General features: G+C 39.3%; 2 protein-coding genes across 3 annotated transcripts; both read right to left on the bottom strand.

Annotated features, from left to right (window-relative positions):
- Positions 1-1347: 1347 nt before the first annotated feature.
- slc22a13a (solute carrier family 22 member 13a) lies at positions 1348-6472 on the bottom strand. Of its 2 annotated transcripts, XM_034614832.1 has the most exons (10): positions 6079-6472; positions 5900-6003; positions 5657-5811; positions 4873-5041; positions 4500-4620; positions 4017-4111; positions 3728-3942; positions 3534-3642; positions 3229-3435; positions 1348-1473 (listed from the first exon to the last, which is right to left on the bottom strand). In XM_034614832.1, exons 1-10 carry the CDS (start codon positions 6451-6453, stop codon positions 1398-1400), a joined length of 1626 nt encoding a protein of 541 aa, XP_034470723.1. In that variant the 5' UTR covers positions 6454-6472; the 3' UTR covers positions 1348-1397. The 2 variants fall into 2 exon arrangements, with proteins under 2 accessions (XP_034470723.1, XP_034470724.1); XM_034614833.1 differs by lacking the exon at positions 1348-1473 and having other exon boundaries at positions 3294-3458; positions 3497-3642.
- A 2600-nt stretch (positions 6473-9072) lies between these two features.
- LOC117778925 (serine/threonine-protein kinase OSR1-like) lies at positions 9073-19341 on the bottom strand. Its single transcript, XM_034614841.1, has 17 exons — positions 19034-19341; positions 18355-18467; positions 17303-17411; positions 16168-16309; positions 14911-14966; positions 14605-14714; positions 14399-14500; positions 14087-14220; positions 13932-13980; positions 13762-13827; positions 13524-13646; positions 12706-12741; positions 12393-12542; positions 12188-12293; positions 12023-12091; positions 11248-11312; positions 9073-11116 (listed from the first exon to the last, which is right to left on the bottom strand). The coding sequence occupies exons 1-17, from the start codon at positions 19101-19103 to the stop codon at positions 11042-11044; spliced, it is 1575 nt and encodes a 524-aa protein (XP_034470732.1). The 5' UTR covers positions 19104-19341; the 3' UTR covers positions 9073-11041.
- Positions 19342-22097: the final 2756 nt, after the last annotated feature.

The raw sequence follows: 22097 nt of genomic DNA, 5'->3' as shown, positions 1-22097 counted from the left end.
GCGTTTGTTGATGGCTGCCACTTTGTTAATCAGCTGTTTAGCTTCTTCTGTCTTTCCTCTGTCCAACAACCACCTGGCTGACTCTGGAATAAACCTGACAGGACCAAGGACAGCTTACACTTAATGTGTAACTCACTGCTGCAACAATAGAGGGCAATAAAAAGAGTCAATACACACCATATGTAAATGGGAATCACAACTAGTGGAGCTACTGTGATAAATTGATATATATATATATATATATATATTACAAACACTGTTATATTTGTTCAGTGTCTGGTAGGTTTCATAATGTTCAGGACTTTTATACATTGAGAACAAAATCTTAGATATGTGCTTCTTCGATAAAACTAAATCTAATAGCTTGATTTCGCTTTATGGGCTATTTATATATATATATATATATATATATATATATATACGTATATATATATATATACCCTCAGGAATTGCACCATACAACAATGGGATGAAATATACGCCCCTGGGGATCACCAAAAATGTGTCAAATGCAAATGGTTTGAATGGTTAAATGATGGCATGATGGCGCAACATCCTGCTGTCCACTCTCCCCCACAACCGCCATTATTTCTCAATATAGTAATTGACTGCTCCAGTAGCTCAACAAGAGTTGCCACCTCACGACTGCATGCCTCTGCCAACAAGTCAAGTTGCAGAATCTCCCCTTCTGTTGCTGAGGTGTGGTGTTGAATAATGGACAGCTAAGTTAATTTGCAGGACATCATGATGGCAGGGGGAAGTTGACCTTTGACTGATTGGATGTAAAATGTGATCACTTCATCATTGTGTCCTATTAGACATATTGTGAAATTGTGTTATAATTGGTACGTGAATTATTTGAGCTATGGCCAAAAATGTGTTTTGTGAGCTCACAGTGACCTTTAACTACCAAAAGGTGATCCATTCATCCATTAGTCTAAATGGATGTTTGTGCCAAATTTGAATTCCTGAGACACTCTTTCGTGCTCACAAGAAAAAGAGGGATGGATAACCATTATTCTGGCCAGGGCTGTCACCAGTGCAGAGGCATAAGGAAACACATCGGTGGTGAGTCTAGTTTCATGGGATGGAGACTCATGCATTCCCTCTGAAGACCAGTTCGCAGATAACACATTTTGTTTGGCCCCTTAAGGTTTTACTGCTAAACTGAGCCGACTCAGTGACGCAGAGCTTTTCATCTTTATTACCCTTTCTCACAACCAAGACTATTTTATTTAGTCAAAAGAGCACAATAGACAGCAGTAAAAAAGAAACTTGAGTCAGATGCAGTAAATAAGCAAACACACTAGGTGACCGCAATATCGAATACAAATGTTATTTTTATCTACATACAGCTTGTGTTACATACAGCAAAAAGAAAGGTTCAAGTATTCAAACTAGAGTTTCGTTGATTTTGTTTTGTTGTTTTCAGCAGTGTCGGAGTCCTCTGCACTCTTCTTGGTTGTAATATTCCTAGAATGAAAAGGAACACAACATGATTGCATAATTTCAACCTCTACCCTTCTCCCCTCTGGTAAAGTTTTATCTTTATCTTAATTATTACTGGAGTGACCACGCATGGGTATTTCATGGGTTTCACTAAAACTGGGAGAAAAAATGCGGACTACTACAAAACCTACAATAGACTACAATAAGACAGTTATGGATTCATGAACTCAGGTCTACTGTTTGTTTCCAGACAGACCCCAAGGATAACTTAGCTCCTTTACCATTACAAAATCAGTTGGTGAACCTAAAATATATATTGATAAATTTCTAATTACATTTTAAGAATATATGTATATATATAAGTTACAAGTAAATAAAAAACAGAGTTGTTATTTCTTCTCCTATTTTTTGTAAGTATCTTAACTTGTGTGATGGGCTGCTGCATACATTTGCCATTGCAGGGAAAATTTGCATTATAATGAATTGAACTGAACTGAGGATTCATCCATTAATACAGGATAGGCTAATATGGCAATCTTGATTGAATGTCAATAACCATTGGCACACTTTTTCAAGTACTATTACAATTCATATAAATATATATATATATTTATATATGTAGACTTTTGACAGAGCTATATAGCATATATAAATATTAAAAAACATTAACACCACTTTCTGTCATAAACATCATATTCTACACGTTGTCAATTGATGTGCTGCAAAATTAAGTGAAATTAGATGTTCTTTCACCATATTATTGAAGAGAGATGGTTAATCCCAATTGTAATTCATGTGATAAACATAGCTGTAATACAGTTTTAGTCTCTACGTTGATATGTGCCACTAGTTGCTTACATTGATTTGCTCAACAGTTAGTGCAAAAGTGAATTTCTTCTGAGATGCAACTCCAAGTGTAATCGCAGCTATTTTTGTAACAAGCAAAGGGAGATATATCAATTTCCACCTTATCATAGTTAAAGGGTTTGGATGTCGCAAGCTCCCCCGGTGGCAAGGTGCCAGGTGTGGATCAGATTCTCCATGAGATGCTGAAGGCTCTGGTCGTTATTGGGCTGCCATCGCTGACAATGCCACATGGTGGTCAGGAAAACAAAAAAGAACGGGGTGGTCATTCACATTTTCATAAAGGGGGGCCGGAGGTTGTGCTCCAACTATCAGTAAACCACACTCCTCAGCCTCCCCAAAATAGTTTGTTTAAGGTACGTGGAAAGGAGGCTCTGGCTGATTGTCGAACCTTGGACACAGAAAGAGCGATGTGGAGTGCGTGCTGGCCGTGGACTTGTGGATAATTTTTTTGGTCTTGCTTGTATTTTGATTTTAAGGTGGAGAATGAAGTTGAGGTCTTGTTCACAAGTGATGGGAAGATGGAGCGCCAGATGAACAGGCGGGTCGGTGTGGCATCAGTAGTTACGCCAATTGTACAGGACCGTTGTGGCCCACATGGAGCTGAACCACAAGGTAAAGCATTAGATATACCCGTTTGTTCCAACCCTCTTCTATAGTCCTGGGCTCAGGGTTATGACGGAAAGAACGTGATCGCTAAGCTAACCAGATATCTCTTCACTTTTAGTGGACATATATCAGAGTGGTATCAACCTTCTTATAACTCAAGGCACTGTTCAACACAACCTAACTCCATGTTATATGTGTTAATGGGGATGGGCACCCATGGTTGAACTGCAACTGACCCCTAGTAAAAGCAAACATTACTTCTTCTGTAAATCATCACAGTAATTTGGTCTCCAAGGAGTCTTTTACCGGTTGTCCTCGGCCTCATCAATTAAATCAGGAAGCTCTTTTTTGCTGGTCTCAGGAAGGAGGAGGGCAAGAGCTCCACTGACCACCGCAAAGCTGCTGAAAACTGCGATGGGTATGGAATGGTGGTAAATGGCCAACATGTTGAGCAGCGGAGATATCAACCCTGCTACTCTAATTGCTGTGGAGCCCAGGCCAACAGCTGTCTGCCTGGAAGAGGGAAACATGGAGTTCATTTTTAATGCTAAAAAAATATATATATAAAACGTACAATTTATATAACTACATATTTTGCCTTGGCTACATACCTGACAGAAGTGGGAAACAGTTCTTGAATGTAAATCATACAAACTGAACTACCCCAGTTCAAAAAGAATTTCCCTGTGGTTACAAGGGATGTGACAACAACGGCGTTTTCTGAAATGTAAGTACAATACATTACATTTAAATTTTAAATTTAAATTGATCCTCATGTTCTGAATCTGACACATGTGAAATTCACCTTGAGGAAAAACCAGGATAAGGAGGCAAACCAAACCTCTTGTCAGGACGGTTGATATCAGGGATATTTTTCTCCCCACCAACTCCAGAACCCAGATACAAAGGAGATGTGCTGGGATCTCAGTGATTCCAAACAGGAACTGAACCAGGAAGATGCTGAGGCCAAACTTACCCACATTCAGAGCGAGGCAAAAGTATCCCAGATTTAATGAAAACCTTGATACCACAAAACACAAAGAAAATCAAAGTATGTCAAATATTTAAAAAAATATGTTATTTAATGTTCTTACCAGGCAAAATATATAATAAAGAGATATTTCGAGAGGACTCTTGAGGTAAATATTGTTTTGATTCCTCCACTCTGAACTTCTTGTTCCCCAGTTACCTGCAAGGGAAATGTATTTTGATTAAATAGAGGATAACACTAACACAGTAGAGTTACCATCCTGCAGTTGTATGCCTCTGCTAACCAGTGCAGTTTTAGGCTAGATTGATCTGTTTCTTCAGACTCATATGAGGTCATTGTGTCCTTGACTTTTGACCACCCAAATCTAATCAGTTAATCAGTGAGTCTAATTGAACAATTGTGCCAAGTTAGAAAGGATTCTCTTGGGGTGTTTGTAAGATAATGCATTCACAAGACAAAAAAGGGTTTTGTGAGGTCAGAGTGGACTGATATATCATGAGGTCACTGTGACCTTTGACCTTCTAACACCAAGATGTAATCAGTTCATTCACTAGCTAAATTGTAGATTCAACTTATTCCAACTTGCTGTCTGGAGAAGATTCTCTGGGATGTTCTTTTTATTGATTGCTGAAACTTTACATATCAACTTATTAGCTTCTTCAGTTCTTCCATGTGCCAACAACCATCTTGCAGATTCAGGAATCCACCTTAAAAAAACAACAATTTAAATGTCAAACAAAGAAAATTTGCCAGAGTCTTATTCAGAAACTGAGCTTCCTACAAGAATAACTGTTCAACATGCATTGCCAGTGAACCAGTTTTACATTTGCTCATTATGTGACGTAACACAAGAGCAAAGATGCCAGATACACATGGGTAGACCGAGTTTGGTCAGATAGGTGTAAGAATAGCCGAATACACTGTACAAAGAATTGAAAATAAAACTATAGAGCACATACCATATGTACAAGAATACAAAGGCCTGTGCTCCTGCCAAGACAAACTGTGCTTTTCTCCAGTCACGAATAACATAGACCAGAAGAGCCGTGGCGCACTGTCCAAGAGCCCCAAACATCTGGCTCAAACAGGACGCGAGGGACCTTTTGGTGACCCCAGTCCACTCAGTAGCTACAGACAATTTGAACAGCAAAATCATGATACAGCAACAAATGTTTTTAATCTTCAGGATCATTTTAGAAAAAGAAAAAAAGGAAATTTCGAGAATAAAGTCAGAATTTTTTAGAATAAAGTCCTAGTATCATGAGGAAAAACGTGTTATTTTAGGCTACATGTAATTTCAGCGCCTGTGTTTAAGTGACATGGAGCATCTTGAGAAACTATACTTCGGTATAGGTTTCACAAACAAAAAATTACTGAATCTTTTGCCACATCAGCACCACATTATCTTAAGTATCAGTGCTTTGAAAAGATCGGGCAAAAAAACTAGGTCTATTCAAACGAAAGAACCACACAGACTTGGGGGAAAGTGTCTCTTTTGTGGAGGAGGAAATTACTGTGTTTTTCTCCCTCAGTTTTTACAATTTTATTTCCATAACCTTTTCCTCAAATAATTACGACTTTATCCTCCTAAAATTAAAACTTTATTCCCATAATATTATCCTACGACTTTGCTCACGTAATATTAGCCTATGACTTTATTCTTGTATGGCCGTAATACCCGTACTCGTCGTACCATGCTAGTCTTAAAAATCAAAGAAAAGGAACATAAAAAAAGTGTCATACCTATTACAATGGAGTTAATCCTGTATCCTCCAAGTGCAGCTCCAGCAATGAACTGTGACACCATGTAAACATAGACATTTGGAGACAAACCAGAAACTAAGACAAATATTAGCAGAAGGACAACTGTCAGCTGGGTAGCTCTCCTGCGGCCATACCTAAAATTTAGAAAGTGAATGATCAGAAAATGAGAAGGTTTTGCAGCATTTTGCAAATGACCAAATAAATCCCCTTCAAGTCACTTACGATTCAGCTGCAGGTCCAAAGATAATGGCACCAATAAGTGTACCACCCATTATGACTATCTGCACAACTTCGACCATAATAGACTTGTCACAGACGAGATCAAACTGCAAAAACAGCAGCATGACAGTCAGCACAGATAACAGAATAAATCATAAATCCTACATCATACTTCAACTCACATCAGTGACAATGGTGGCCTCATACAGAGTGCTGTAGTACACCCATCCATTCTGGCAGCCTGTAGTCTCATTGAGTCCGTACTCCCTGATGACACTGATGTTCCAGTCCACAGGGACAAACATCTGACACCTGCTGAAGTTCCCATCCTTTTCCCAGGGTAGAGTCAGGTTCAGCTGCTCATCTGTGGTCAGGTTAGCATCAGCTCTGAGGATCCAGTCTGTGTTACAGTGTCGGTCTGGATTTAACTGGACAAAAAGAAAACTACTAAATAAAGGTGGCAGCAAGAAATTTGGGAAGGTTAAGGCAAGAATGAGAACTTTCTGGAAAAAACCGAAGTCTCCGATGGTAACCAGAATCTCTCTGAAATCCACCATTTTCACACTGCAGATGATGTGTTTGACCAAACTGGTCAGTTGTGTTAGTATGGCTTGGAACACTGTCAAATATTTAACCACATGACTAGTCAGTCTGTAAATGTGTGAACACTTGAATGTAGACTTGGTCTGCTAATGATTGACATGTTATTTCAGCACATAAACAAAAAACTTCGTTTCATAAAATTTTTAACAAACATTGTCCTCCCTCATTGGATTCTATCATGTGACTTCATTCAGCTACTCAAAATTATTTTGCATATGTCAACATTTTCCAACTACGTATAATTTGTCAGGGAAGATCTTATTTGTAGGTTGTCACAAACATTCTACTTTAGGTTAAGCATTTGTCGATGTATATATTTTATGATTATGCATATTCAAAAATATGTAATGACTTGTTTAGGGTAAGGAGGCAAAACCAAACCTCTTGTCAGGACGGTTGATATCAGGGATATTCTTCTCCCCACCAACTCCAGAACCCAGATACAAAGGAGATGTGCTGGGATCTCAGTGATTCCAAACAGGAACTGAACCAGGAAGATGCTGAGGCCAAACTTACCCACATTCAGAGCGAGGCAAAAGTATCCCAGATTTAATGAAAACCTTGATACCACAAATTAAAAAAACTAAAAAAGAAAGTGTGTAGTAAGTCATTTTGGAAGGTTAAGGCAAGAATGAGAACCTTCTGGAAAGAACCCAAATCTCTGATGGTTGCCAGAATCTCTCTGAAATTCACCATTTTCACACAGCAGATGTTGCGTTTGACAAAACTTGTCAATTGTCGTGAAACAGTGTCAACATGAGTGTTTAGCCACCGGACTCGTCACTAAGAGTGTAAACAGTTGAATCTAAGCTGTTTGCTAATGGTGGCGAATGGACATGTAAAAGCACATAAATAACAAAAACTCAGTTTTATCATATTTTTAACAGACACTGTCCTCCCTCATTGGATTCCATAATGTGACTTTATTAAGGTACTAAAAATAATTGTGCATGTGTCCACCTTTTCCAACAATGTCTATAATTAGTCAATGAATCTCATTTGTATGTTTTCACAACTATTCCACTTCAAATTATGCATTTGTGGATGAACATATTCTAAGATTAAGCATATTTAAAAATATACATAATGATCTACTTTTACTTGCCAATCGTCTGATTCAGTTAATACTAATCATTCAGTGCTACCACAATGAGGCAGGATGATAGTTCTCTGATGAGCAAACGAAGAAGGGAAAGAAATTTTGAATTCTGGATGATTTTGACTTTAAAGAATTTGATGATCAATCAATTGATCATCAAAATCACACAAACACACTGAGAGAGAAAAAAGTGTAACTTGTGCCAGCTGTTTTCTTTTTATCCATTTGCCTTGAACAGGTTTCAGTGAGTAAAACTGCTTATCAGGATGCCAAAGCACAGACGGTGTGGTTACAAGCCTCCATGTTCTTCCAAAAATATGCATGTTAACATATCTTTAAGGTGCCAGTTGAACAAATATTTTGTGCATGACTAGTGATGCTCGAACAAAGGCAAACAGTGGAAAACACTACAAAACAAATGTAACTCTATGTACTGAACACGAGTCTCAGGATATTTGTCATAATCCATATTTACAAGTGAAATGTTCCTTTTGTTTGACATGAACATTTAAACGGTCACATCATTACATACAAACCTGTTGGTGTTACATTGCATGGAGTTTATCATACGTACATTTACAACTTCTTTACATACACCATTTACATCAGTACCTAAACCAGGAGCTGTATCACAGCCCTTGGTACATGGTACAAAACAACCGTACAGCTACACTGGGAGTGACAAAAGTGATTTGTTGTTTGAAGAGACTACACACTGTGAACACAACTTGCCTAGTGACTCAAAAACACTAAAGTAATAAATGGCTTCTGGAAAAGATTTAAGGGTTACTTCACCCAATATATGAAAAAGTGGAATCCAGCCATGCAGTCACATTTGAATTTCACTGCCCTGAAAACCTACATTGAAATAATCATCTATTAGCATCTATTAAGTCATATGCTGAGTCTCTCACAGTGGCTTTCGGCATACCAACTATTACTCATTAGCACATAACACGGTGTGCGCCCATGGCTGAGTTTTGCAGGTATTTGGTTTAAGTCAGGAGAAGATCCAAGTTTCGGGAATTGCTGAGCGGGGACCAAAATTATTTTTCTTAATATCATGGGATTAAATCTTTCCCAAAAACTTAAATGTCAACCTAATAGACTTGACTTGACCGTGATGGGTCAAGTCAGGGCCTCACCATCCATAGAGCCAGGCTGCTAGCATTCCAAACATTGTCTCCTTTTCAATAAATCACAATTATTTTTTTTAGAAACTTCAAGTTAAAAGAAACCCACAATGGTCCAATGATTTATCCAGATGAACAAAGTCCCTGTCTCCAGAAGTAGAAGTAGAAAAGTATATGAACCAACAAGACTCAAAATTCTACAGCCGTGCCCGTGGCCATGCTTCAGCTCGGCAGTGATATGAGCAGCTTGCCAACATGCACACAATGACAATTGTAGCATGTTGATATTTAGCGGCTATGTTTACTATAGCACTAAATACAAAGAAGAGCTTAGGTCAAAATGAAAGTCATTAATTTAGCTTTTTTCAAAAAACACCGTATTGAGAGGACATTATTTTGACCTTATAGTCGACCTAGATGAAAAGTCAATTACTTAAAGGTTCAGTGTGTAAGATTTAGGTGAAAGGGATCTATTGGCAAACATTTTATATAAAATATTCCTAGTGATGTTATTACTAGTGTTTCATCTAAATTGTACAAATTGTTTTCTTTACCCTAGAATGGGCTCTTTATATTTAAATACTTCAAACTGGACAAACTAAACACCTTTAGGGTTGTTAAGACAACTGAAGGCTTCCGCAGGTTCTTTCATGTTTGGAAGGGGAGGGTGAGGTGAGGGGTATTCAGCTGCAACATGCAACTTTACCACTAGGTGTCACTAAATCTTACACACCGAACCTTTAAGTCAAGTGAACCTATTTCATAATTGTCATTACAATTCATCCAATAGTTACAGGAGTTATTTCAATGTGGATGACAATGGTCGACAGAGTGGCTGACACTGGTCTAAAGCCACCATAGCTACAAATTTAATTTACTACTCCGCTATTGTATTGGGCTGGAGCCAAAAATCTCAAATAATTTAAATCCTTGACAACAAATAAACCAAATCTCCATGGCTATAAGCCACTGGTTTTGCAATTAGGTTGAACTGCCCCTTTAAACTTTATTTCACATTGATAGAACATTTTCAGTTTTTGAGCATGCACACCTCCCCAGAAGTTCATCAGCAGTCGACCTGTAATGCAAGCTGCTTCGAGATGCAACACTCATCACCAGCACTCATAATTCTTCTCAGCTGTTTTATCACTAAAAAGGGTAAGACCCTTAAAAGGGTACAGAAAAAAGCAAACAGCCGTGACTGTTGGTGTGTTAAGTTTTCCCTTTATCGACATGCTTGTGAAAATGTAAGTCAAGCCCATTGCTGATTCTTAGAGACGCCCGTTTTGCTGGTTGCAATTTATGAACTTCTTTTGAGGTACAAGCACAAAAAGTGGTTTTATTCATCCCAAGAGAAATATTATAAGCGACTAATGGTCACATTCGGTGAAAAGAAAACAACGATTGCATAGTACAAGAATATGAGGAAGGTCTCAATCTTTAAAAACAAGCCTGTCATTAATACCTCAGGAGAACGGCCTCGGACAACATATTGAAACTAGTTATGAGACACAGCAATTACATCTGATTTGCCTATATCTGAATGATTACAGCAGTGCAGTCAAAGCATTAACACTTCTATGCTTTAACAAAATCACCGCACACTGATACTGTGGAGGAGAGCCCATTGTACTGCTTTATATAGTAATCTGGTCATTTTTATATAAAAACCCATCTGAATTTACAGATTTAACCCTGCAACTATGCTGCAGTGTGTTTATATCGGATTTTACAAGGGTTTCCTTTTAGATTTCGTAAATCTGTGTTAATAGAATACACCAAATAATCACAAATGGACTTAATTTTTCACCAATCACACTGGTAAAATCTATTGTTTGAGCACCTAAGGCTGAATTTATTCTTTTCAATTTCAATGTAACATAAAGTGCCATGTAAGGTCGCGCAACACATGAGTTTTGTGGCACTATTGATTAAGGAAAAAAAAAAAAAAGGCAATCACTTCCAGTACTGGCAGGAGATGTTTGGATTGTGCTTATGTATGAAGAGGGAACAAAACAAAGGGAAAGAAATTAGGAGTTCATATAGCTGATTGCATCCGTTCTCCCATTTACTGTATAAGCGCACTGTAAACGTTTCAAGTGTGATTCCTGTGATGAACTGAGCCTCGTCTCAATGTGGTCCTCATGCATCCTGCAGTAGTGTCACAGTCCTGCCAGCTTCACGTCTCATCATCATCTTCTTCCTCCTCCTCCTCTTCCTCTCTTTGGCAGTAGTGGTCTCTTGGAACTGACTACAATTCAGCTGTGCAATACCATTTGTTTCAGTCCCTTTTTGCTGGCTCGGCTTGATTTAACTGATGCTGAGCTGAGCAAATCCGATGAGTTTAACATCATCAGGAATTTCAGACTCCTCCACACCTGATGCCTGGAAGACAGGGAGCAAAAGAAAAAAAAGAAAAATATGATAAAAGAAAAAGAAAAAAATGTCTGTAGTACAGATTGTAAAATATACATTTATATTACAAAATCCATAAATGGTTATGTCCATGTACTCACCAGTTTAAAGGTCCGATTTTTGTTACTATGAGGATCATCAACAATCTTTTGCAAATTGGCAGCAACTAGACAAAAGATTTAAAAAAATTAGAGGACTACATCAGATTACCAATGAATGTGAGAAAGGTTAGTATCAGGATTTTAAATAAAGACTTCTTCCAAGTGGTGAAAACAGGAAATTTGTGTTTCAGTCTGCATAACAATCTGCATAATAAAATCATATACTGGATGTATTTAGGTCATACATACCGTTTTTCTAGCTTTATCAAACCTACTACAAATCTTCCTAAATTTCCCTCAGGATCAATAAAGCACCTATCTATCTAAATCACACTCAAATCCTTTTTCCCCCCAAATATTTTAGTAATTTAGGCATAGAGGGTATACCAAAGTAGATCTGAATAAAATAATCTATCATATCTTACCAATTTTCTATACTAGAGAGAGATAAAGGAACATTAGAGCAGTGAAGTGACTTCATCAAATCTATGCAACTGTAAAGATGCCACCATACTGTGCCATTTCCCTAAACCTCCTTTTCCATTGGTCGAAAAAGCCACTAACACCCTCTACCCGTGGCTCTTCTCTGCAACGGGAATGGATTTTATTGGCATCCACACCCGGGTTAAATGACATGGGTGTTAATCGGCTCCAGCCCAGATCTGAAGTGATGGAAACGTGACACCTAGCGCCTCAGTTTAAACTGCCATTATACTTGAATCAATGAGGAAAAATAATTAATTAATAATTAATTAATGCTATTTCTGAAACTTACCAATGACTAAGTCCCTCCCATCCACCAGCCCGGCTGAAACCAACTCCTGAGAAACTCCATCAGCAGAGTCTGGGACGCAGAAAGGAAAATCCCAAAATAAAGACATGAGACTGGATTATAAAAGTACACGTGAGAGGGACAAAAAGATTTGTGAATTGCTCCTACCTCTGCCGGACATGAACTCAAACCGGATGTCATTGAGTTCCTTCTTGAGATTTCTCAGTCTCAGGACGAGGCTGATGGGAACACTAGCATCGGCTGCAGAAGGATCCTGCAACAGAAAAATAATCGGTGTGCAAAAATCCCAAATTATCGAGAACACATTTGCACTTGCCTGAGCTAACTAAGCACTCTCCGTCTTTGTTTTTACCTGAGCAGTGGGCACAAGTGACAGGCTCGCTGTTTGCATGGGAGCCTGTGGTGGAGCATCCTCTCCTGTCTTGCCCGCACTCACAGGGCCCGCATGTGCTGCAGCGGGTGGCTGCAGATGTCCTGTGGAGCCAGCTACTGGTGGAAAAAGCTAAGAGACACGAATTTGCAGATTTATCAAGTGAGGGTTTTCAACTTTACATGAATGGAAAAAAACAAAAGAGGACACACATAAGACAGTCATGCAGATTGTGCTTTCAAGACATCATGATAAATCAAGATTTTAAGGTCATGTCCACTACAAATGGACTCACCTCCATATTCTGGGACCCGTCCTTCACTCTGGGCGACTGCAGAATGGACATGACAGATTGTCAGGATTAAAAACATGCAATTCTCCTTTTATCCCCCAAATGTATGGACTGATGAAGTATTACAGGATTGAAGTAATTTGACACACGGTAGGTGACGTCAAACACAAGGCTTCACTGGAATCACAGTCAACAGACGATAAAATCCCTCACCCAGACATGAATTGAATGTAAACACAAACGCACACAATTATACAGGAAAACTCAGCAGGTGTTTTAGGCCAGGTGACAGTTTTTCTCCAAAGGATTGATTCTGACAGTTAAAATCATGAATCCTATTTAATTTAATAATTGTTCCTGTTATTTTATACTCTTATGCTTTCTGTTTTTAATTAAAATTGCTAAAATAATTAGTTTTTCTGCTTGCTCATTGTGGGATCTGTAGTTTCTCTCTATAATGTTGTAATGTCTCAACCTTTTCACATGGAAAGTGTCAGTGAAATAATGTATGTTGAGATTAGGTGCAATAAAGATAAAACTGAATTGAATATTGCAGAAACATGGAACATAGAACAAACCGTTTCTAGCTCTAATTAAATTTGGGAAATGGGACTTTCTTATTGTATTTATCTGAGTAACCTAAACTTGAACTACACTGACAATGACATGGTAGGCCTCAAAACAAAAAAAGTGAACTCCAGCACTCAAACAGCACCACCTGCTGTTTAAAAGGATACTGTGTGCGTTGAGAATATACAGTATGGTGGCCTTGTAAAGTAAACCGATTGAGTATTGGGAGACGCAGGCATGCAAAGACTCACCCGCAGAGCTGCAACAGCAGCTTTACCCTCCTCGCTCTCCTCGTCCAGCTCCTCGTCACTCCACTCCCAACCACCATCCTCCGTCTTGTGGAGGCGGCCACTCGAGCCAGGCACACGACGCACCTACACAATGCATTAAAATAATAATTATAGACACACCCTGGACAATGCACCAGACAACACACCAGTTCACGGCAACACAAGGTTGTATATTCACAATCCTCTAGTAACAGTAGACCTTTTTTGATCGCTGTGTTATTGTTGGCCCTTTGTGTAGAAGCCTCTCCTGCAAGTACTCGTTGTTCTGTGACAGGAAGATAAACATTTATTACAGGATCGATAATGGTTCTCTTTCAAACATCCCAAAACATTTTCATTTCATTTTCCTATTACTAATGCAGGGTTCACCTTGGATTTAGTGAAGAATTTGTGTTTCAGCAACTCAGCAGCAGTTGGCCTAAATAAGAAAGAGACACAGCTCCTTATTAAATTCAATGAAGCAAAACAAACAGAACTCTTATCCGGTTTTAGGCAAAAAAAAAAGGGTTTTGGGACTAACTGACCTTTTTTCAGGATCTTTCTGTAAACACAGGGAGAGCATCTTCCTGAGGGACTTTCCGTACTTCTTCACCATTTCCTTATCTGTGATGCCCGTCTCCAGACAGGGAGGGTCATTCTGCAAAGTTAACATCAGCACCTACAGAAAGGCAAAGGTCTGATTTAGTCGATTCACAGTTTATAAAGATGAACTGTTAACTGTGAAGAGACACAAACCGAAACTTAATGATATCAGGATTTTGTTTGAGCCGTTTAAAGTGTTATAATATCCCTCTGTTGAAATAAAGAAAATAGACAGTAAGAGCAACAACACTTACCTTCATTGGTGGGTATTTGTGATATGGCGCAGCCCCTGTGGCGAGTTCAATGGCTGTTATCCCAAAACTCCAGATGTCTGCTTTGAAGTCATAGCCATGGACCTGTGGATGAAAAACAGAACCAAGTGAACAAAGCTCTTAAGTCTTTCTCTTATATTTAAGTTATGAGGCAGAGAAAGATGTAATCTACAAAACAAGCCTCCTACCTGCTCCATGACCTCCGGGGCCATCCAACACGGCGTCCCCACAAACGTCTTTCGAACTTTGTTCCGAGTCATGTCTCCTCCTGTTGCTAGAAAGGCACTCACACCAAAGTCTACACCGTGTGTGTACATTTGAGTGAATGAAACAGGGAAAAAATGAAGAAAAGGGCATGTTAAATTGATTTCAAAGATTCAGACTATCTTTTGTACAGTAGTTCATTTGCATTATGTATTACTGTATGTATCAGGATTGCAAAGTGCAACTACATAGAGTATCATTTGACGGTAGATGGAGAGAAAACACTGTACCAGCAATTTGCACTGAGCCGTCATCCCCAAGCAAAATATTTCCAGCCTTTACATCCCTATGCATGAAGAGAAGAAAGATTAAATCGCCACAAACATTTAAGATAACATGTCAGAGATGATTGACAGACTATCTAAATGAACAAACACTCTACACACTATGAATAAGGTAAAGCTCTATATTTAATCTGCTTCATCTCATTCTTCTTGATTTCTGTGCGCAAACACCAAGTGCAAACTATGCATATTTCTATAATTTCCATGCAGAGGCACTTCACCCAAAACTTAGGGGAGAAGTTTAACGTTAAATAAATGTTTTAATAAAGTTGCAATAATGACAGTGAAGAAACCCCTTCAAGACACAAGTCTGATCATTTGAAACAATAAAAAAATAAAACTAGAACTACCACACTGCGGTTTTATGCCTCCGTCAACCGGTGCAGCTTATGTGTATATATTTTAGCTTTTTTTCCCCAGATTCATATAAATGTCACTTTAACCTTTGACAACTGAAACATAATCATTTATCTTTGAGTCCAAGAGACAACTGAATAAAAGTTGAAGATACTACCTCAAGCAGCCTTGAGATATCACATTCAAGAGGCCAAAAACACATGTTTTGAAGCTACCGTGACCTTTGACCACCAAATTCTATACAGGTCATCCTTGAGTCCAAATGAATGTTTGTGCCAGATGTGAGGAAATTCCCTTTAGGCATTCCTGATGTATTGAGTTCAACCCATGGCCATGTGACCTTGACCTTTTGACCTTTAACCACCAAAATGTAATCAGTTCATCTTTGAGTCAAAGTGAATGTTTGTAAAGAATTTGATGACATTCCCAAGCTGATCTTAAGATATCACATTTAAGAAAAACATAGACATACTTTGTGAGGCCACCTTGGCCGTTGACCTTTGGCTACAAAAATCGAATCCATTAATTCTTGAGATATAGCATTCACAAGAATCAGACGGATGGACAGACGTACAGACAACACGAAAAAAATAAAAAACAGAGGCTGTCTTCACAGTGTTGGTTCAATGTTCCTCGGAGGAACTTTTATGTAAAACACACCTGCTTAATTATATATTACGAGTGAATTAAATATTGAAGAAGCGAGATCTAGTTCAAACCGACACTCATATGCAGTGACAATAAGCCCAGTGTTTGAGTGAGCTGAGCTTGAGTGAGGATGTCTGATGGGACACTGAGTCTACCAGCTGGTACCCTGCAGACAGGTGACACACCAGAGCAACTCACCGATGAATCTGCCCGTTTTTGTGAAGATACTCCAGCCCCTCCAGCACTTCTTTCAGGATGGAAGCGATACTGGCCTCGTCCAACACCCCGGTCTTGTGCTCGCCACGAGAGATGATATGTTTGATGATGTCCAACACAGAGCCTGACAGAGAGGCGGAGACAGTACATGGAAGGAATCTATAGTTTGGCAAGTAGTTGAAGGTATTTGTCTGGCAGTAGTTTGTACTGTAAATAAAGTAAGACATGTGTCCTGCCAACAACAACACCTGATCTCCAAAGACTGCAAGTGACCTTACAATTAACCACCTAATTGTACCAAAAAAATTATTACACGTTTGTGTCTGTTGTTTTCTTTTTTATTAGTGAGCTTTAGGAGCACGGAGGCAGATCAGAACAGAGCAAGGCTAGCTGTTTCTCCATGTTCACATTCATTATGCAAAGCTAAGCTGCTGGTTGTAGCTTCATGCTAAACAGATACAAGAGAAACACGTGAAAAGAGAGTGATATCAATTCTCTCCACTAACGCAGCAAGAGAGAAATTAAGCTTATTTCCTAAACTCTCAAACTGCTGCTTTGCTGCTTTTCAAGAAAGAGTCATTTCACACATTGAGCAATATTACCAGCCACATTTAATGTCCTATTAAATAAAATGTTGTGACATGATCAAGCCAATATTGTGTCCTCTCCCACTACATATATATGTATATTTTAAACTGAGCTGAAGGAATGAACGCGAACAACGTCTTTATTTTTTTTGTTGCAGGTCTTTAAGAAAAAGTAAATGCTCTTCAATATCTATCAGCTCTAACTCCAATATGATCCGCTGAGCAACAGTCGCCATTTTTCTGAAGTAAACAGTGGTCAGCACTGTAAATAAGAGGACCACACCTGCACACAACTATGAATGCTCACAATGGTGTTGGCCCCATGCATATGCTACATGCGTACGTACGGCGTAGCTCCAACGCAAAAGCATGAATTGGGCCTAAGCCTAACACCCTTACTGCGGTTTTCAGACTCCACATGGCTTCAACATCATGTTTAAACCGGAGTTTATGTGATATAAAAGAAGCAGGTTAAATAAAGTCAATTCAAAGTCAAGCAGAAAAAAAATTCTTTCTTTTGAGGGACTTACCACCACTGAGAAGCTTCATCACGAGCCACAGTTCATCCTTCACCACAAAGGAGGTATAGTAAGACACAATGTTTGGATGGTGGCACTGGCTCATAGCCTGGATCTCTTTCTGCACAGTGAAGAAAACGTGGGATAAAAGGTCATACAAGGAGTTTCTTTTAAAGTGAACGCCCATTTAATAAAATATGAGTCAAAGTGTGGCTTGAATGAATCAACCCAGTCCCTGCTATTAGTCATTGTTTACAGAAAAACCCTCCATGTTAAAATGGCGAAAACCTAATTCAGGGTAGCTGAGTGCCTCTGACTCCAGACGGTGACCTGCGTTACATCATCACCTGGTCACAAAGCCAAGACATTTTTAACCTAGATGACAGACAAAGGTGAATTCAGGACCTTGATATATTATATAAGCACTGAGTAGGTGTAGGTCCTGGCAGAAAGGGCAATGTTATGATATATTCAAATCAATCGTTCCATAAATTTGAATATCAATGCACAACAGACTTTGCAAATCAATAATTGGACAAAGATGAGGAGGAAGTGACTGATGCAGAGCTGAGTCATCACTCTTTTTTTTATTATGTCTTAACATTTTAGATACATTATTCTCTCTGATAAACAAGTAGTGTGCAAAACTGCATATTAGTTATTCTTCGATCTGTGTCATGCATTTGCTGATGATATATTGTTAGATGAAAACGATGACAACCAGCAGAGATATTATTATATTGATAGTACACAAGTCGTCATCCTATATTTGTTAGATTTGTGTGGGTAACAATAAGCAGGACTGCTTCATGACAATTTGAGATTGAAAACATTATTAAATAAATGTATAGGAAACTGACTCTTAAGTGTTTGTGGTTTTGTTCCAAATAAATACTAATATCCCAAAATTGTGAATAAATCGAAAGTATTCCTGTGTAAAATTCTGTTCTAATTTGTCTTTATTAGTGTTTACTTGGGTTGTATCAAACCTCTGGCAAACAGACACACACATATAGAACATCTGGACTGCAGATGCAGGCCCACAGTTTGCAATGGTTTCTCACCAGGAGCTCATCCATGCTAGTCTGACACTTCTCCAGGTTGATGCGTTTGATGGCCACCTTCTCCTTCCTGGGTTTGCAGTAGGCTGCCTGGACAACTGCAGTGGCTCCACTCCCTGAAGAGAACACCATTATTTAGAAACTGAAGCGGTGAAGGAATAGAGGAGGAAGGCCCTTCAGTTTACATAATATGACAGCTTGTCTAAGATATTTTATGTCTAATATGAAAGGGTGCGGAGTTTGGGTCGACTAAGGTCACTGACAGAATAACACAGTGACGCGCAGAACCCACTCAGATATAACAGCAAGATGCGACATCAGAGCAACTTGCTCGGTCGAGCTACCTAGACTCGTGTATAGTATGAGTTGACTGTAAGCAGTAATCACACCTTCGGGAAAAGACAACCACACAGTTCAAACCTACACTCACAGTGGGCTAACTTAGCTAGCCGTTTAGCTTCGTGTTGACTTACTAAGAAGCTGTCTCACTGTAGCTCTCCAACTAGCAGAAGCTGGTCATGTATTCGGCCTGGCCTGAGGAGAACCGGGCTGTTAGCCTCCCTGTTATGTAGCATCGGGTTGTGGCCACACACTGGCCCTCTGTTAGCTAGTTGGCTAGTAGCAGCCGATACCGCTGTGAAGACAGGCTAGGCTGCTAGCATTAGCAAGCTAAGCTACTCACCTATCACCTCGTTGAGTTCGTAGTCATCCTTGTCGATTGACCAGGATTGGGAGGACTGGTCGTCTGCCATGGCTTCGCTGTTTGTACGGTGTAAACAATGCTTGTAAATAAGACGCTGTGTGGGATAATAAGTCTGTGATTACTCCATTCGGCGTCGGTGATGCTGTCTGCTGCCGCCGCTCCGCCGACAACTACGCTCCTGTCAACACTGCTTCACGCGCTACTGACGCCCGGGCCACACATTGGACGCGGAACGGCAGCGGAACAGCTCGGTTTTCATTTCCGCGCCCATGTTAACAGATGAGAGGTGACACACCTGCTGTCGAATGTTTCTGAAGACATTTCTTTATTTTCTGTTGAATATTTCTGAAGACATATCTTTATTTTCTGTCGAATATTTCTGAAGACATATCTTTATTTTCTGTTGAATGACACAAATGTAAATGTTTGCAACACTTCCTGTACCCGTTTTCAAGATAAAGGCACTCCAGCGTTTCTGTTGACTGAATCCATTCATTTGTAATACAAGTTATATTTTTTATTTTTTTAATATTTGCAGGAGCGGAAAGGTGCACGGCTTCATTCTGTAAAGTACAAGTTTTTATTTGAGTACACAGGACTACTTTTAAAATACAGTGGTCACACCAGAAACCTCACAAGGGCTGAAGTTATATGAAAATGTTAACCCAAAGAACTTAAGGTGATGGACAGTAGGCTCTCTCTCTCTCTGTCTGTTCCTCTGTCTGTCTCTCTCGCTCTCTCTCTGTCTATCTATCTGTCTGTCTCTCTCTTTCCCTCTCTCTCTGTCTCCCTCGCTCTCTGAACCTGTCTGTCTGTCTGTCTGTCTGTCTGTCTCTCTCTCGCTCTCGCTCTCTCTCTGGCTCTCTCTCTCTTTCTCTCTCACACACACACACACACACGCTGAGCAAAAACCACGGGACGATGCGCAACAGGTAAAAAAAAACAACTTCCGACGTGGAACCACTCCTCAAGGATAAAAACATGTTGATGTAAAGTGACATCATAGTAAGACTTCTGTTATTTACGGTCACTTCCGGGTAAAAACATGTGTATAAACCTTTTATATACAATCTATGGTATAAACACAGTGGAGCAGAGGATCTGGCAGTATAGACGCTCCGCCGCTGAACTGTGTCCGGCGTAAACAAGAAGCGGGACACAGCAGAACTGCGTCCCGACACTTCCGCTGCTGTTCCGCAACGTGACGCAACGATTTACGTACGAACCCGGGAGGAAGGACGAAGGTGCCGCCATCTTGAGTGTGGCATACACTGCTAATTAACAAAATAATATATGGTTAAAATCTGAAGAAGTCAGAAACAATCAGCATAATGTTACACGTATAAATATTTCCGTCTTTAAAGAGGAGATATTCAGTATTTTATACTTTTTACATCCCGCGCTTAAAAGATTGTGCACAGTACACCCAGTGGATGCAGCTAATGTCTCCACTAAGATTTGTTTGTCTTTTTTTCTTTTTTTTTGAGAAAACTCACACCATTCACTCGAGTAAAAGTAGCAATACTACACATTACAAATAAATCAGTATTTAAAATTGTACCCAAGTAATCAAAAGTTATCATTGTGTAAACTGCTCCCTTGGTGTAGTATTATCAGATTTTGGACCATCAATATATTACTCATAGATTGTCTATAAACATGGATGACGTGTCTACATTTCCTACCATTACCCAGAAATAAAGTAAAAATATCCCGCACATGAATATATTTAATGCATTTGGAGCCAGAGTCTGTCCAGTAGCAATCAGGGGATGGTTACTTTAACCATAACTGCTCGACAAATCACAAGTCAATCTCAGCTGTCCATCGTAATGTTTCACCCCATTTGTATAGACTCAACTAACTAATTAAAACCAAATCCAATCGAAAAAATGCTTGAACATAAATCATTGTGAGAAGAACTATACCTAAAATGACAGAAACCATCATGGAGAAAAATGTGTTTGATGTATACTTTGACATTTTAGTTTGGCCCATGTCCCATCTTCTGTCATTGAAAGGTGACATTTATGAACTGTACTGCAGCCAGCAACTAGGTGGCGATTGAGATGCTTTGGCTTCATTTTTGGGGAGCAGTCATGTCATCCATCTTTATGCGGCCCATTGTTTCAATAGGCTGATTTAAGTGATATATTTATAAAAATGGATAATTAATTCCGTAACAATATACTCTTTTATCAGTGTTTTTAATATCTTAAAGGTATCTATTTGAAAAATGAAAGTACTTTAAAATTGCACTTATGTATAGTATATGTTCAGTACAGAGCATGTTTAGAATGATTTGTATTGCTACTCTGCGATCTGCGGTCAGATGTGTCGTGTCATAATGTTCTGTTGGCACCTGTCAAAAGTTGATGCGCTGAGATATGAGAATGTTTTGGGGGAAACTTCTGAAAGTATGTCTGGCATTGGTGGTATGTGAGGAAACAGCAGGGCCTGTTCTTGCTTGTTTGACAGGCACAGCCAACAAGCAAAGACACAGACTTGAATATATTGCAATGAATTTTTTTGTGCATTAAAGAAAATTACCAAAATCGTTTATTGACAACCACTTGTCTATAGCACTCATACCAAAGTTAAAGTCCACACCAGGCTCTGTTTTCCTGCCTGTTTCCCGGGATCTCTGGGATTTCAGACAGGGTCGACCCCGCTTCCGGAAGCTCTGGACCTGATGCTGCATTAAAGCTCACTCATCCTGATGCTGACAGTGCGCTGAGAGTAAGCCATGCCTGAAAGGGAAGTGCTGAGAGCCACAGGAGTCCCCAACACACCAGTGACTGCAGTGCTATTATCCTGCCAAGGCTAAGCTACACATGAAAAGGAAAGCTAAACTCACTGTCAACTATATGGTGAGCCAACTCTACCATTGTTCAAATGAGGAAAAAGGCAATAAAATTAAAATAAAAAAGATAAGGAAATAATTGCCTAAAGCCTTAGCAGAACTTGACTATTGAAATAATGTGATAGCATAATTCCACACTGTCTAAGTATTACTTGTAAAACCTGATTGCAGTGCTCCTGA

Source organism: Hippoglossus hippoglossus, chromosome 17, assembly GCF_009819705.1.
Source record: "Hippoglossus hippoglossus isolate fHipHip1 chromosome 17, fHipHip1.pri, whole genome shotgun sequence".
In the NCBI taxonomy this organism is placed as follows: Eukaryota; Metazoa; Chordata; class Actinopteri; order Pleuronectiformes; family Pleuronectidae; genus Hippoglossus; species Hippoglossus hippoglossus.
The sequence above is the reverse complement of the archived record's forward strand: the minus strand, read 5'-3'. Positions and strand labels throughout refer to the sequence as shown.

Excerpts from the sequence above, each read along its gene's own strand:
- slc22a13a (XM_034614832.1), bottom strand. The coding sequence starts at position 6,453 with ATGGTGGATTTCAGAGAGATTCTGGTTACCATCGGAGACTTCGGTTTT. Across the intron at positions 6,004-6,078 it reads AGGCCACCATTGTCACTGAT|TTTGATCTCGTCTGTGACAA; the intron begins GTGAGTTGAAGT and ends CTGTTTTTGCAG. Across the intron at positions 3,436-3,533 it reads CTGTTTCCCACTTCTGTCAG|GCAGACAGCTGTTGGCCTGG; the intron begins GTATGTAGCCAA and ends TCCCTCTTCCAG.
- LOC117778925 (XM_034614841.1), bottom strand. The coding sequence starts at position 19,103 with ATGGCAGACGACCAGTCCTCCCAATCCTGGTCAATCGACAAGGATGAC. Across the intron at positions 14,221-14,398 it reads ACAAATACCCACCAATGAAG|GTGCTGATGTTAACTTTGCA; the intron begins GTAAGTGTTGTT and ends GCCTTTCTGTAG. Across the intron at positions 11,117-11,247 it reads AAAATCGGACCTTTAAACTG|GCATCAGGTGTGGAGGAGTC; the intron begins GTGAGTACATGG and ends CCTGTCTTCCAG.